This window comes from Eptatretus burgeri, chromosome 5 (assembly GCF_056783735.1).
Source record: "Eptatretus burgeri isolate ZD-2024b chromosome 5, Ebu_testis_v1, whole genome shotgun sequence".
Classification (NCBI taxonomy): Eukaryota; Metazoa; Chordata; class Myxini; order Myxiniformes; family Myxinidae; genus Eptatretus; species Eptatretus burgeri.
The window spans coordinates 25160993-25176308 of NC_140965.1; the positions used below are offsets into that span (position 1 = coordinate 25160993).

Genomic DNA, 15316 nt, shown 5'->3' on the forward strand with positions numbered 1-15316 from the left:
ATTGGGGGGCAACAGATTACCTTGAATTTCAACCTGTAGGGATGTGAACAGGCTGGATATACCTTGTTGATGGCAAGCAGGATGACCTTCCCTGTTCCTCATTTATTTATTTATTTCCTTAACCTCCGCTCTCTCTTCAAATTTGTCTTCTCCGTGTTTCTTCTCTGCCTGCCTTCCTCAGGCCACCCCACCCATTCACCCTACCTCTCCGTCTCTCTCACTTTCGCTTCCTCCCCTCTCCCTCTCTCCCTCTCTCCCTCTCTCCCTCCCTCCATCCACAGTTATCCCCACCCAGCCTGTGACCGGCCCACCCGGTGGCTAAATAAATTCTGCTTTCCTCGCTCTTCTCTGCCTCACCGTCTCTCCACCATAATCTACTGAGGGTCTCTGTTCCTTACATTGATCTTTTTGTCCTGCCGTTTATTCCACTGCGGCTTTGTCTTTCACTCTCTGTATTTCAAGTCGTGTCTGCGTCGTTCTTTCTTTCTGTCTGTCCTTCCATCCATCCATCTGTTGCCATTTGTCTCTCATCCTTTAATCGGTTCCATTTGTACAAGTTGTCTGAATGATAACGACTCGTCTATTCGCTTTCTCTGTTGCTATGCGTTTCTTTTCTACTTGCAATATTGCAACCTGTTGATTTCCATTCACATCTCTGACGTCGTACCTTTTTCTTCCTTTTTGTTTTTCTTCCAAATTTGTCCAAACCTTTATCTCGTTGTCTTTCTGTTTGCCTTCCCCTGGCTTGTGTTTTAACCTGCTATTGTTGAACATCCTTTGTGGTTGTAATATCCGTTTCCATTTGATTAATTTTGTCTCATTGTCTTAGCTAGTGGTAGATAGAGAAGATTTACAGATTGTGAGATAGGGACAGGCTGATGGTTCGGTAGGCAGGACCTGATGGATTAATCAGTGATGAGTGAAGGGGAAAAAAGTTTTCGATAGATCTTGGAGACTGGGAGCTAGGGAGGTTGCAGGTGTAAGGTGAGGGAATCGGTGGAGCCAAGCAACTGTGGGTGTAAAACGAACATTGTGAAAATACAACAGAGGCTGCAGGTTGGACTAACAGGATCCACCTGAAGAACCAGGTATCTCAGAGTTGTTCAGCTTGAAAGTTATTGGTCAACTGAGCATTAAGAGAGAAAAAGAACCGATTTTTAATTTCTGAATCCACAGTAAGTAAGCCGGTGAGACCAGGAGTGAGCTGGTGAGCTGAGGCGTGAGGGGCATGAATGAGAGGTGCGCGTGCTCGCCCACCCGTGAGCATACAGGAGCACATGGCCATTGACGTGTGCCCAGGGCCCATTCGCCCAATCCGCCGCATCTCCGACTATTTCCCAAGGCGACCAGACATCTGGACCCAATGCTCTGGTGGGCTCGGTCCCCAGGCACCGGGTGGCGGATCACAAGGCCTGGAACGACGAACGTCCACCAAAGACGAAGAGAATGGAGACGACATTCGAGACCATATTGAGGATAGCGGTGAAGAGGACGACGATGAGGACGAAGAAGAGCATGAGGATGTGGACGAGGTTTTTGGAGCATATGCAGAAGCAACAAAGGCCATGACTCCAAGAATGGAAAAGAAGACCTCTGTCGGGTCAACATCTTGGAACAATCCTTTGCTTTCACCCCGTGCCACACAGGCCTCCCATCATTCTCTACTCATGGACCCTGGAGACCCAGATGATTCAGATGACACATGTAAGTGCACACCTAATCACATCTCAAACTTTCCAGGTATCTGACAAAAATTAAATTATCTTCCACGTTGATGAACTCAAAATGTTAATTGGTCTAATGATGTGTACTTTGTGAAGTATCTTATTTTGTGTATTTTATTGTTGTTTGACAGTTTTGTTGTGATTACAATGTTGTGTTTGAATGACAGGTTGAGCTAAAAGGAAGATTGATGCTAACTAAGCTTATTATTATTGTGTTAATGTGTTTATTTTTCATTCCATGTATGTATTCATGTTTATATCACTCGATCAATAAATTATCTTTGAATGTGGTAAATACCATGTATAATTTGTTCATATTCAGTGTGTGTGTGTGTGTGTGTGTGTGTGTGTGTGTGTGTGTGTGTGTGTGTGTGTGTGTATTTGTGTGCATTCTCTATGTATGTGTGTACATGTGTGTTGTGTGTGTGTTCTCCATGTGTGTGTCTCCATGTGTATGTATGTGTGTACATGTGTGTTGTGTGTTTGTCTCCATGTGTATGTATGTGTGTACATGTGTGTTGTGTGTGTGTGTCTCCATGTGTATGTGTGTGTGTGTCTCCATGTGTATGTATGTGTGTACATGTGTGTGTGTGTCTCCATGTGCATGTATGTGTGTACATGTGTGTGTGTCTCCATGTGTATGTATGTGTGTACATGTGTGTTGTGTGTGTGTCTCCATGTGTACGTGTGTGTGTCTCCATGTGTATGTATGTGTGTACATGTGTGTTGTTTGTGTGTCTCCATGTGTATGTATGTGTGTACATGTGTGTTGTTTGTGTGTCTCCATGTGTGTGTATGTGTGTACATGTGTGTGTGTCTCCATGTATATGTATGTGTGTACATGTGTGTTGTGTGTGTGTCTCCATGTGTATGTATGTGTGTACATGTGTGTTGTGTGTGTGTCTCCATGTGTATGTATGCGTGTACATGTGTGTTGTGTGTGTGTGTGTATCCATGTGTGTATGTGTGTACATGTGTGTTGTGTGTGTCTCCATGTGTATGTATGTGTGTACATGTGTGTTGTGTGTGTGTCTCCATGTGTGTGTATGTGTGTTTCTCCATGTGTATGTATGTGTGTACATGTGTGTTGTGTGTGTGTCTCCATGTGTGTGTGTGTGTGTGTGTGTGTGTCTCCATGTGTATGTATGTGTGTACATGTGTGTTGTGTGTGTGTCTCCATGTGTATGTATGTGTGTACATGTGTGTTGTGTCTCCATGTGTATGTATGTGTGTACATGTGTGTTGTGTGTGTCTCCATGTGCATGTATGTGTGTACATGTGTGTTGTGTGTGTCTCCATGTGCATGTATGTGTGTACATGTGTGTTGTGTGTGTGTCTCCATGTGTGTGTATGTGTGTACATGTGTGTGTGTCTCCATGTGTATGTATGTGTGTACATGTGTGTTGTGTGTGTGTGTCTCCATGTGTATGTATGTGTGTACATGTGTGTTGTGTGTGTGTCTCCATGTGTATGTATGTGTGTACATGTGTGTTGTGTGTGTGTCTCCATGTGTATGTATGTGTGTACGTGTGTTGTGTGTGTGTGTGTGTCTCCATGTGTATGTTTGTGTGTACATGTGTGTTGTGTGTGTGCTCTCCATGTGTGTGTCTCCATGTGTATGTATGTGTGTACATGTGTGTTGTGTGTGTGCTCTCCATGTGTGTCTCCATGTGTATGTATGTGTGTACATGTGTGTTGTGTGTCTCCATGTGTATGTATGTGTGTACATGTGTGTTGTGTGTGTTCTCCATGTGTGTGTCTCAATTTGTATATGTATGTGTGTGTACGTGTATGTGTGTGTCTGTGTCTATGTGTAGTCCCTATGTCTGTATGTGTGTGTATCCATGTGTGTGTCTCTATGTGTATATGTATGTTTGTGTACGTGTATGTGTGTGTCTGTGTCTATGTGTAGTCCCTCTGTCTGTATGTATGTGTATCCATGTGTGTGTTCTCCATGTGTATATGTATGTGTGTTCATGTATGTGTGTTTGTCCATGTGTTGCCCTATGTCTGTAGGAGTGTGTGTCTATGCATGTGTGTGTTTCTCTAAGTACATGTGTGTGTGTACGTGTGTGTCTATGTGTGTGTACGTGTATGTGTGTGTGTACATGTATGTGTGTGTCTGTGTCTATGTGTAGACTATGTCTGTGGGAGTGTGTGTCTATGTGTGTGTTTCTCTATGTTCGTGTGTGTTTGTGTGTATGTGCGTGTCTCTCTCTCTATACACGTGTATGTTTATGTATTTGTATGTTTGTGTGTTGTAATTTTGCTGAGTGAGGTGTTCAAAGGTAAAACAAGGTGCTCACATCGTGTTAATTTTTCATTCCATGTATGTATTCATGTTTATATCACTCGATCAAGATGAATCTTCGAATGTGATAAACACCATGTATAAATTGTTGTGTGTGTGTGTGTGTGTGTGTGTGTGTGTGTGTGTGTGTGTGTGTGTGTCTCAATGTGTATCATGTTAAAAATTTATTCCTTATTTCGAGTTTGCTTTCAAGTCCCGGTAGTTCACTTGGTGAGTCTCACTCACAGTTTGATTGTGACGTTCTCCTTCATATTAGTTTCATTTTGACCTTCTCCAATGAGTCATAAAGCCTGGAACAGTGTGCTCGGTAACCCTTCCATCTCGCTGATGAGTCCAGTTGTAGTTCATCTGTTGTTTTGTTTATTGTCATCTCTCTCTCTCTGTGTGTTAGACCGGTTTTGATCACCTCTCTCACACCAGTTACCACCAGTATGAAGTCAACTTCATTGAATTTGAACACGAGATGCATTTCGTTGCACTGGTTTTCTGTTGTTGCTCCAAGGTTGCTGTGACCACACCACTAATTCATGCACAGTTGGAACAATGACCTTTACTTCCTAACAAAGGGGCTGTGAACTACAAGTCAGTCAAACGCAGCGGGAGTCGAGTCAAAAACTTGTGAACTCCACCGTATAAAAACCCCCACTTCACGTTTCACGCTTTCATGTAATGACAAGCAATCCTACATCTGGGTCACCTGACTCAAAGTGGGTCGGGACAAAACGTTTGTGAGCTTGAACATATTCCCATGGTGCTTAGTATTCATAAGGACCTTCATGAGTCTGGACTGATTAATGTGGAGAAACTAAAAAATCGTTTTGATTAAGAACCTACAAGCGGTAACTCAATGACTGTCTCAGCTGATATTAGAAATTACATTTAAAATGGTGGCTTCATCTGTGATTTGTCATTTATTGAACTTTCATGAAAGGAAAAATTGCTTACACACTGTTGTCATGGGTAGGTGAGTGTAACAAGCCATTCTGTGTGAAACAGGCCAGAGCTTGAATTGGTTCGGTGGCCCCATGAGACAACCTTGGTGGCATTTAAAGGTTGATCTTAAAATCCCCAAAAGTAATTGGTTAACCTGCCGGATGAATAAGTATGTCACGAATAATGTGAACAAGATTTGTTGTGTGTAGATGTTTGTGTGTGTGTGTGTGTGTGTGTGTGTGTGTGTGTGTGTGTGTGTGTGTGTGTGTGTGTGTGTGTGTGTGTGTGTATATGTTTGTGTGTGTTCATTGTTATCTCCACATGTGGGTTTCAGAAGGTGAACAGGCCCTCCCAGAACCCAAAGTGTGTGTGTGTGTGTTTTCTGCATCCTTTTTTTTAAATCTCCAAACAATACCTTTTCTGAAGGGGGTTTAAACCCACATGAGCTGTTCAAGAGTCCAAACAGTAATTGTTGATGTAAACTTTTTGTGATCACAAACAATGATGGCCCATTGTTGTTCTATCTTAAAGGTTGTTTTTTTTTTGTTGTTCTAACAAGTGAGAAATGACCACACTGTGGTTACAACCTGTGACACAAAAAAACAAACCCGGGCAGTGTATAGTCAGCATAGGCCTACAGGCCTAATGTGTTAGGCCCACCAGAAAACCAAGATGGCGGCCATGTCATTTTATTTGGGTGCCATGGTGAGTGGAGTCAAGTGACAGACCGTGAGTGTGGTCCTGCAGCTGTCTGATCAATGGATCAATTAAAAAATCGACCCCCAACAGAATGCAGAGCTCTTGTAGACCTGTGACATGTCGCAGGTAAAAACAGTTCTCTGTCTCTCTCTCTGGATTGCTGAATGAAATTTGGTTGAGGCCTACTCCATTCAGATTCTGTGTCCCATGATTGGTCACTCCAGTCTGACATCATGTTGACGTGGTCGGTTATATATTCTGATTCTGATGAAGGGCAGACAGATATAACATATACGCCACAACAGAATGTCAATTCTGCCGCAACAGTTTATTGGCAAGGATTATACTGGGTGGTTTGCATTGCCTTCCTAAGTGTTATCAGAATGGTGTCAGCTAATTTTGTCATGCTGGTCATGCAGAAGTCATGAGGATTCTGAAGGCAGAATCAGAAGCGTTTCTTGTAAGACCATCCATTTTGACCTGAGGGTCAAGGTGCATATGCATTGTTTGGAGAAGCTTGACCTTGTGCTTTCGTCTTCGGCCTAAAGTACGAGTATTCAGCTTTGTCGTATTACTTGGACACTTTTCCTTATTTTGATAAGGCATTTCTCAGCAGAGAAACACTTGAGGAAAATTGAGGCATCCTGCTTCTCCTTTCTTCCTGGTACTATATACTTTACCCTGTGTGATATGGTGTCAAACAATATTGGGGTTGCCTTTCAAACTCTGAAGTTTAAGTTGATTTTCATCTCGCTGGTGAAACTAGAATGCAGAATCAGAAAATGTAGCATTGAATGTCTGTACATTTTGGGCTTTAGGACGAAGGAACATTTGTGTTGTTTTGACAAAAGCTCTCTGACTGATATTCATGCGAAAATATTTACCTTTGTCTTTATGGTGCTTGGTCCCACCCCGTTTTTGTCTAAAAAAAAAAAAAAGGTGTTTTTCAAAACACAAATGTTTAAAATCTTCAGCCTGCACACTTTTTATATGAGGTTGTTGTCTTTGGATCTCTCTCTCTCTCTCTCTCTCTCTCTCTCTCTCTCTCTCTCTCTCTCTCTCTCTCTCTCTCTCTCTCTCTCTCTCTCTCTCTCTCTCTGTCTCTCTGTCTCTGTCTCTGTCTCTGTCTCTGTCTCTGTCTCTGTCTCTGTCTCTGTCTCTGTCTCTGTCTCTCTGTCTGTTTCGAACATTTGGGTCCAATTTTCCACAGGACATTTTTCTCATCGATTGGTCCAACAGATCAACAGGCACATTAACAGTCTGCATGATTGAGCAATACACAGGCAAACTAGAAGGGCACTTGGTAGAGCGCGTACCTCCGCCAGGCTAAACCGGTTACGTTTTATATCCCACCTTATTCTTGCGTATGGCAGCTTGGCTGCCAAGGCGCTATCATTTTGTTGAGGCTCGACGATGCCACTGATGCTGTGCCCCTATACTAATACACTGGTACTCATTTTGCCAACCTTTGAAGGATGACAGGTTGAGTCAACCCCACCTGGTGTTAATTCAGGGGAAAACGGGGCTCAAACTCAGGACCCTAAGATCCTAAGCCAGCCATGCTCATCGCAAAGCCAACACCAGGCTTATATCCCACCAATTAGGTCAAATCTGGATCCGGACCTGAACCAAAATCGAATTGGCTTGTTCTTTTCACCTGCCCAACTCATCCACCTGGTTTTATCAGAATCCATGCATAACTTTTTGAAATATCATGCTACATACATGCCTCATGTTGGCTTAATGGTTAGGGTGGGGGGGGGGGCTTGGGATCCTTGGATCCTGAGTTAACATCCTACTCGGTTGTTGAATTAATACCAAGTGGGGTTGACTCTGCCTGTCATCCTTCCAATGTTGGCAAAATGAATGCCAGCTTGCTGGTATCCTGTGTCGGAGTGGTGATCCATCCAGGATTGTTCCCAATAGCCAAGGAGACTGCTTAGGCAGCAGCAATGCTCTGCTGAGAGTATGGTCCCAATGGATGGATGGATGGATGCTCCATATTGTTTTTGGCCTGTCTCTCAATGATGAAGAATCACTTTAAAAATTTTAAAATTCGGATCTTCACCAAAATCCAATCATTTCGCCCTTGTCACACTCCCAACCAGTCGCCCAAATTTCGTCTGAATCCGCACACAACCTTTTGAGATATCCTGCTCACAGATAAATAAGCAAACAGACAAACAAACAGACAGGGATGAAAACATAACCCCTGCCCACCTTAGGTGGCAGAGGTAAATATTTTAAGCAACCATGCAATCATGTAAAAAATGTCTCCTAATCGAATATCAACTTCAGTCTCTCTTTGTTGAACAATTATTCATATAGCTTTGGCTCAGGAGCATTGTCGACCAAAATTCTTACTCCAAACAGTGGAAGGGGTTGCGGGTTGGGTGGGGAAGGAAGAAAATTTGAGTCTGTCCCACTGACGTTGGCAATAGACAATCAGTGGCTTCCTATTGATGGCGATTGATTAAAATGCATCGCACGACGCTCTAGAACTGCTTCCCTCCCTTTCCTTTTCCACTACATCACATCAGTTCCTCTCCAAGCTTGATCTCTCTACTCCCTTCCTTTACACAAAACTCCTCTCTCCTTATGCTGCCTCCTGCAGCTTCAGATATCTTCATCTCTCAAAATCTTCTTCCCCTTTCTTCGTTTTGTTCCCTTTGTTGCTCACTTAATGGCCAACAAACAAAAACAAAACCCTCATGTTATCTCGAAGATGAAAGTGATGTCACGCAAGGGTTTGATCAATTTCCATCCAATTGTGCTTTCCTTGAGACACAATTCACTGAAAGGCTGTCACTTGGCAGGAACATTGTATTCTATGAGAGTTTTACTGATGCATCATTTAAATATTCTACGTAAGCCTGGGTTTGGCTTTACAGTTAAGGTGACTCTGCCTTAAGATCTTAGGGTCTTGAGTTTGAGCCACTGTCGTGCCGTTGACTTAACACCAGGTGGATTGACTCAGCCTGTCATCCTTCCAAGTTTGGCAAACTAAGTACCTGCTTACTGGAGACAGTGGATACTGCATCAGCCATACAGCTGTGCTCCAAGCAATGATGCAACCAGCAGCCACAGGCTGTATATGAAATAATAAAAATCTTCAATGTTTTTGTTATCTTCCACTTAATCAAACTAACGCAAGAATTAATCAATCCAGATGGGTTAGCGAGTCATGTGATGTCTGTCTGTCTCTGTCTCTGTCTCTGTCTCTGTCTCTGTCTCTGTCTCTCTCTCTCTCTCTCTCTCTCTCTCTCTCTCTCTCTCTCTCTCTCTCTCTCTCTCTCTCTCTCTCTCTCTCTCTCTCTCTCTCTCTCTCTCAGCACCACCCGGCAAACCCTCCAATATACTTTCTTAACAATCCTCTTGAGGAAGTTCACTCAAACTCCTGTGTCTCACGATCAGCCATGATCTTTCTTGGATAAACCACATTTCAAAGTTGGCCTCCAAAGCCAAATTCTGACTGGGCATCCTCCGTTGGACATACTCCTTCCTTAGCACACCTGAACTCCTATCCACCTGCAAGGCTTTCATCCGCAGCTTGAAGGAGTACTGCTCTCCCCTCTGGGCTGGCTCCCCTGCCTCACATCGTACTCAGCTTGATGCTGTGCAAACCAAGGCCTTCAAGATCATTGCAATCTCATGTGATGAAGTTCAGTCTAATATCACTTTCCCACCGCAGACAGGTGTGGTCTCGGTCTACTGTTGTCTTGTTTTTTTGTCTTGAACCCTCTGCTCTTTTCGTGCTTTGCCACCTCACCTCAGGTTTCTGGAGGCGCACGTGGTCCACCAGCAACCCCTTTCTGATGAAACTACCAAAATCCACAATCACTGCTCACCTCTACTCATCCTTTCCTCTTTCTTTCCTGCCTGTGGAACCAACTTCCACATTTTCTTCAATCTCTCCTCCAGGTCTTCCAGACAGCTGTTTACCATCATCTCAGGTTCACCATCATCCCCCATCTAAAACCATGATCTTTTCTACTCTCATTACCTCCCCCAACCCCCCCCTTTCAATGCCTGACCTCCCAAACCTTCCAAATTTCCTGTTTTTCCTTCCTGAGAGTTTCCTTCTGTATCCATGTTGTGCCACCCTGTGTTTGCTCCCCTAGCCCTCATTCTTCCCCACATCCCTCATGAGGCTCCCTCCATTTTGTCCCTCAACCTTGCTGTTAGTGTTTCCCCCTCTCTTTCTACAGAGTGGCCGCAATGTCTTGTCACCCCCTTGTAAAAATTGACATTGTCTTTGTGTGCAGAGTTTTAATTAGTTTCCTTTTTTTCCCCCCTTTTTCAGATTGAGTGAACATAATCATGGGTGATACAAGCAATTACACCAATGAACAACGGATTGTTGTCAGTGTCTGGGTTCATGTCAAAATTATTCTCTGTGATGACAATGATGGAGCACAAATGGATCCACTGGACACTTAAAGCTTGTGTCATATGTTGTAAAATCTTATATATAAAGCTGAGTTTGGTCTGTGGATCACATAAATGCCACCCATTATTTCCTGCCTTCCTCTTCCTTTGTCTTCCTTCTTCTCTGAGGTTCTTTTTCTTCTTCTTCTTTGTTTTCTTTATTTTTTTTGAGGTTCTTCTGCAGTTTCTTCTTCTTCTTTTTCTTCTCTGTGGCCATGCCTTCCTCTCTCTCCCTTAGCATCACAAGCACCGTCCATTAGCCAGGCCATGCCTTTCCATCCAGCCACCCAGAAATCGCCGCCATCTTTTTTGCTCCGCATAGCTCTGATTGTTCATGGGCCTCTGATGTACATTTGAAGACTGAAAAACGTGTCTTCTGTCATTAAATGAAGATACCGTTTTGAGGAAACAAAGGTACATTTTGATTCCAACTCCAACAAGGTAATGTTTGTATTGTTTGCAGCGATCGTGGCAGCGGTTTAATCAACACCGCCTAATGAAGGTCCATTAATTCTCGGAATGCAGAGGAAAGGAAACAGTGATATTTCATGAAAAAAACAAGCTTTTGGTTTTTGCTCAACTTTTCAAGGCTGATAAACAAACTGATGGACATGTATGTAATTCACATGTTATGTGAGGTAAATAAACATTAATATATACCTGTATCTGTATCCGTAATTAATGAATTGGAAGCCCAGGGAAATTCCCGAGAGATATTTATTTTGTACATGTAAACTTTAAAGAAGTTATGTGCACGTGCACATAAAGTTGTATGGAATGTACACGTCCACTTTCGTACACTCAACATCACCTCTGAGTTTACGTACATTTTAAAATTGAACAAGGTGCGTTTTCATGATGATGAAAAGTCATGAGTGATTTTTTAAAAATCTTTAATTCAAAAATTGTCTTTTTGCCAGCGTTTTATATGTACTGTATGCTGTCGAGGTGTCTGGGGGGGGGGGGGTGTTCAGTTACCAAGCAGCTAGCTAGCGCTTCCCAAGCCAGACATTCTTCATCAACAGTTACGTTGGAGTGCTTGCTTGAGTGCTTAAGACACAGGGCGAGTGCTCCACAAGAAACTTGGTAACTGAACACAAGCAACTTGGTAATTAACGGAGGGAAGGGAAAGGATGGGATGAAAGTCCAGAGGGACTGGTGTTGGAGGCGGAAGGGGTGGGGTGGGAGGAGGAAGGAGTGGGGTGGGAGGAGGAAGGGGAAGGGTGGGTGGGAGGAGGAGGAAGGGGTGGAGTGGGAGGAGGAAGGGGAAAGGGGTGGGGTGAGGTGGGAGGAGGAAGGGGAAGGGGTGAGGTGAGGTGAGAAACCGGAGAGACTGGGGTGAGAGGTGGAAGGGTGGGGTGGGAGTAGGGTGAATATACTGGTTCTGGCTCACTTTTCCCCATGTAAATGAATGGGGGATTTTCAGCGATTCATATTTTTTTTCCCTAAAAATAAACCCCCTTTTTATCCTAAGGTATATTTATTTGTCTCCCCTTTTAACCTGGGGACACTTTTTTTTCAAATAACCCATGCAATAAGATAAAGATTTGTTAAAGGTGATTCGAAAAAAATATCTAAAACGTCTAAGCCTCGAGACACTCTTTATCAAATAACCGATGCATATTGTTTAGCTCACTCATTGAACCTATAAAGATTTGTTCATTCTCAAATTCCTTCAATAGTTTAATTTTCTTTGCACAATAATCCCCATCTAAAATATTGAAAAACAAAACATTTGAATCTTTATATTTTTTAAGATACCCCTTTTGTGCTATTACGAAATGATAAACTTCTCTTAATGCTCTTGTTTGACCACCTCCTGAGCCACATATCATTTTGAGATTATAGTAAATTGTTTTTTCATTGTTCAATTGATAACCATCAAAGTTTTCAGTCCATTCAAGGATATTCATTTTTTTCTTTACATCCTCTAACTCACCACTTTTTAAATTGATTCGCTTATTTGTTTTATTTACCTTTGTTTTAGTTATTTTTTCAATAAGACTTATTTGATATTTTTCACATTCATTATGTTTTCCATTTATATACCAAGACTGAGATTTTCTCCACTCTTTAGTTTGATTAATACTTGGTTTGACCATTTATATATTGCAAAAAACGTGGCGGTGGCCCTTAAAAAAACCCTAACCCATCTTCCCATCGTTAAAACACAATCTATTCTATTCACTCTATCATACAATATCCATATGGAACACAATCTATTCCATTATCTAAAATAAATCTCTTATCATCAAAGGCTCCTAATGCCTTTTTATTTACTTCTTCACTATATATGTTATGTTTATAACTTCTTATTGTATTCATTTTCCTATATTCTTCTTTCTTATTCATCAAACAATAATAATAATTTCTAAAAGTTATTGATTTCTTTATTACATATTTCTTTATTCCCTTTAACCTCTTATCAATCTGATCACCATACTTATAAGCATATGCCTTTGCTCTCAATCCAATAAACTCACTCATTACTTTTCCACCCAACTCATCCTTAAACTTACCAATAACCTTTTCATTCTTTTTGGAAAATAACTCACTCTTCTTGCTGAAATTACTTGTATCATATACTCCAATATTTTTCTTCATATCTTTATAAACATCATTAGTTTTTATATCTAGGATAAAACTATCAGTGTCCATATACAACAATGAAACATTTTCACCATACTCTTTCTTTAAGTCATTTTAAAAATAATCATACATCAATATCTTTGATAAATCAAGAACTGCTGTTCCAATATAAATTGGTTTATCCATTACAATACTTTCCTTTTTCATATGAATTGCAGAAAAGCTCTCTGAAAAAACCTCTTCTCTCTCAAAACTTGGTTTATTTATCAATCTCGAAGCTTCTTTCCAAGATGTTGCGAATCTAATGTTTTGCCTGTTTCGAACATTTTCCATAGCCTTTCCAAATACAGCATTATTCATTAATTTATAAAAGTCCCCTTCAAATTTTACTTTTGTATTTGCTCTCATATCTGTATTGAATTGAATATACTTTTTCACCCAAGGACTTTGTTTAAATTTTAAAACTCTATGAATTTTAGCAACTCTCAATCCTTCTCTCAAAAACTGTTTTAAGCTTCTCTGATGCAAAACATATCCCTCTTTATCATAGAATGTTGTTAATAACTTTTCTGTTGATTTGCCTTTTATATTAAAACTTTTATGATAATCACTGAACCATTCTTTCTTTGGGGTTTCTTTCTCACATGCAAAAGGAAGGTCTTTATGCTTATTATGAAGATCACTTGGGTACCTCAAATCAACTTCAAAATAATAACCTTCTTCTTCGTCATTCAATTCCTCTTGAGAAGAAATAACAATATTCATCAAAGCCTTTTCATAATCCTTTTCTTCCACCCACTCTAATTTACCATAAGGCAGAGATTGAGACATTGCCCATCCATACAAATTATTAGCATCAAAATACATCAAATAATTACTATCTTTTTCACTATCATAATTTGGAAGATATTTATTATTTGCTTTAGCATATCTTTTTGAACATACTTGTGATATTCCACCTCTCTTGGACTTCTCAATCATCAAAAGCATATCAACATCACTGACTAAATCTATATCTTGTTTTGTCATTTTCAACATTGCACTCCAAGCTAAACCAGGAGCTGTGAAATAGTGGGCAGGATCTAATCCATAACAATTTTTATTATGACAGAGTGATCTAAAAGCTTCAAACACATCAGCTAACAATAAAACATCTGTTTTTAGATATAAATCATGATATTCTCCAAGGTTCTTTATCTTAAATATTTTCCATATTTCTTGTGCGTGTTTATATTCCTTATCACTTATCTCTTCTTCATAAAGGTTATTATAGAAACCTTCTTTTGAAGGAAGTTGTGTTTCTTTAAATCTCATAAATGAATCCATATAATCATAAGGATAAATTCCCTTACTTGTAAGAATTTTCTCTTTACTTTGAATTTCATTCCTTGTTTGAATTTCCTCTCTCGTGAGAATTCCTTCTTTAATCAGAATTTCATCTTTAATCAGAATTTCCTCTTTAGTTAGAATTTCATTCATTGTTCGAATTTTCTTTATAATTAGAATGTCATCTTCAGTTAGAATTTCTTCATTAATTTCCTCATTAATGAGAGTTTCCTCTTCACTTTGAATTCTCTCTTTAATCTGAATTTCCTCTTTAGTGAGAATTTCCTCTTTTGGAAAGAATGAATTAAGATTTGGAAAAGAGTCCGTGGAGCTTAGATTTGATGCGAGGTAGGCTAGTGGTGTTCCCATAAACTTGTAAGAATCTAGAAACCTAATACGAGTTAAAGGTTTTGTGAATATCATTTTTGTAAATGAAATATACTTTTGACTTGTGTTTGTTATGGCAGAAATATTCCCTGGTGTTTTTGAAAGTTCATTTATAAATAGATGTGTATCATAGTTGGCGCTGTTGTGAAGAAAGACTGGAATAAAAGAAGGTAATTTATAATTAAGATTACAACAGGAATGAGCGGGACCTCTATATTTACCAGTAAGATGACAATGATCCCTAACTTTTGACTCCTTAATTTCCCCCTCACAAATATGACAGATATTGTTCTTTCTAAATTTTAATTTTTCTTCTTTGGTTAATTTCATCGGTTCATTTGTTTCTTTCATTAATTTAGTGAGTCTTATACAATCCTTTTCTAATCGTTTTACAAACTCTTGTGAAGCTTTTTTTCCACTATAATGTTCAAGTTTGTTATACTTTTCTCCAACAGATGATTTGATATAATAACAGAAACCACAAGGAATATGTTTTTGATATTTATTTGTACATGATTCTTTTGGATTAGGAGAAGCTGTATTTATCTTTTTAAGGATACACTCAAAATCAGCGTATATCACAAATGGGTGCATGATAGATTTATTATAATCTTCAAAAGAAATCTTTTCACCAGGTTTAGGCATTGTAATTACAGCTGATTTATGATGACTACAATATTTTGAATGTTGTTCCAATCGTTCTTTTGTATGAAATGAATTAAGACATCGCTTACAAGGATATATTTTGTTTGCTGTTCTGAATACCTGAGAAGAGATTAATCTTGATAAATTATTGATGTATGTGTAATGTGAATTATTTCCAACACTAAAATATAAAAGATCAATGTGTGTTTCTTCATTTTTATAGTTGTTTGAAATTTTTAATATTTGAACTTTGTTTGTATCCGTTAATCCATAT

General features: G+C 40.0%; 1 protein-coding gene across 3 annotated transcripts in view; it reads left to right on the forward strand.

The window, feature by feature from the left end:
• The first annotated feature begins 319 nt into the window (after positions 1-319).
• LOC147026096 (double C2-like domain-containing protein beta) overlaps positions 320-15316 on the forward strand; it is an 88226-nt gene continuing 73229 nt past the window's right edge. For 2 of the 3 annotated variants that reach the window (XM_085881150.1, XM_085881151.1), the window contains exon 1: positions 320-1704. In XM_085881150.1, the coding sequence (XP_085737276.1) occupies positions 1233-1704 (472 nt within the window). In that variant the 5' untranslated portion in view covers positions 320-1232. The remainder of the gene's footprint in view (positions 1705-15316) is intronic. The other variant, XM_085881149.1, reaches the window with a different exon arrangement.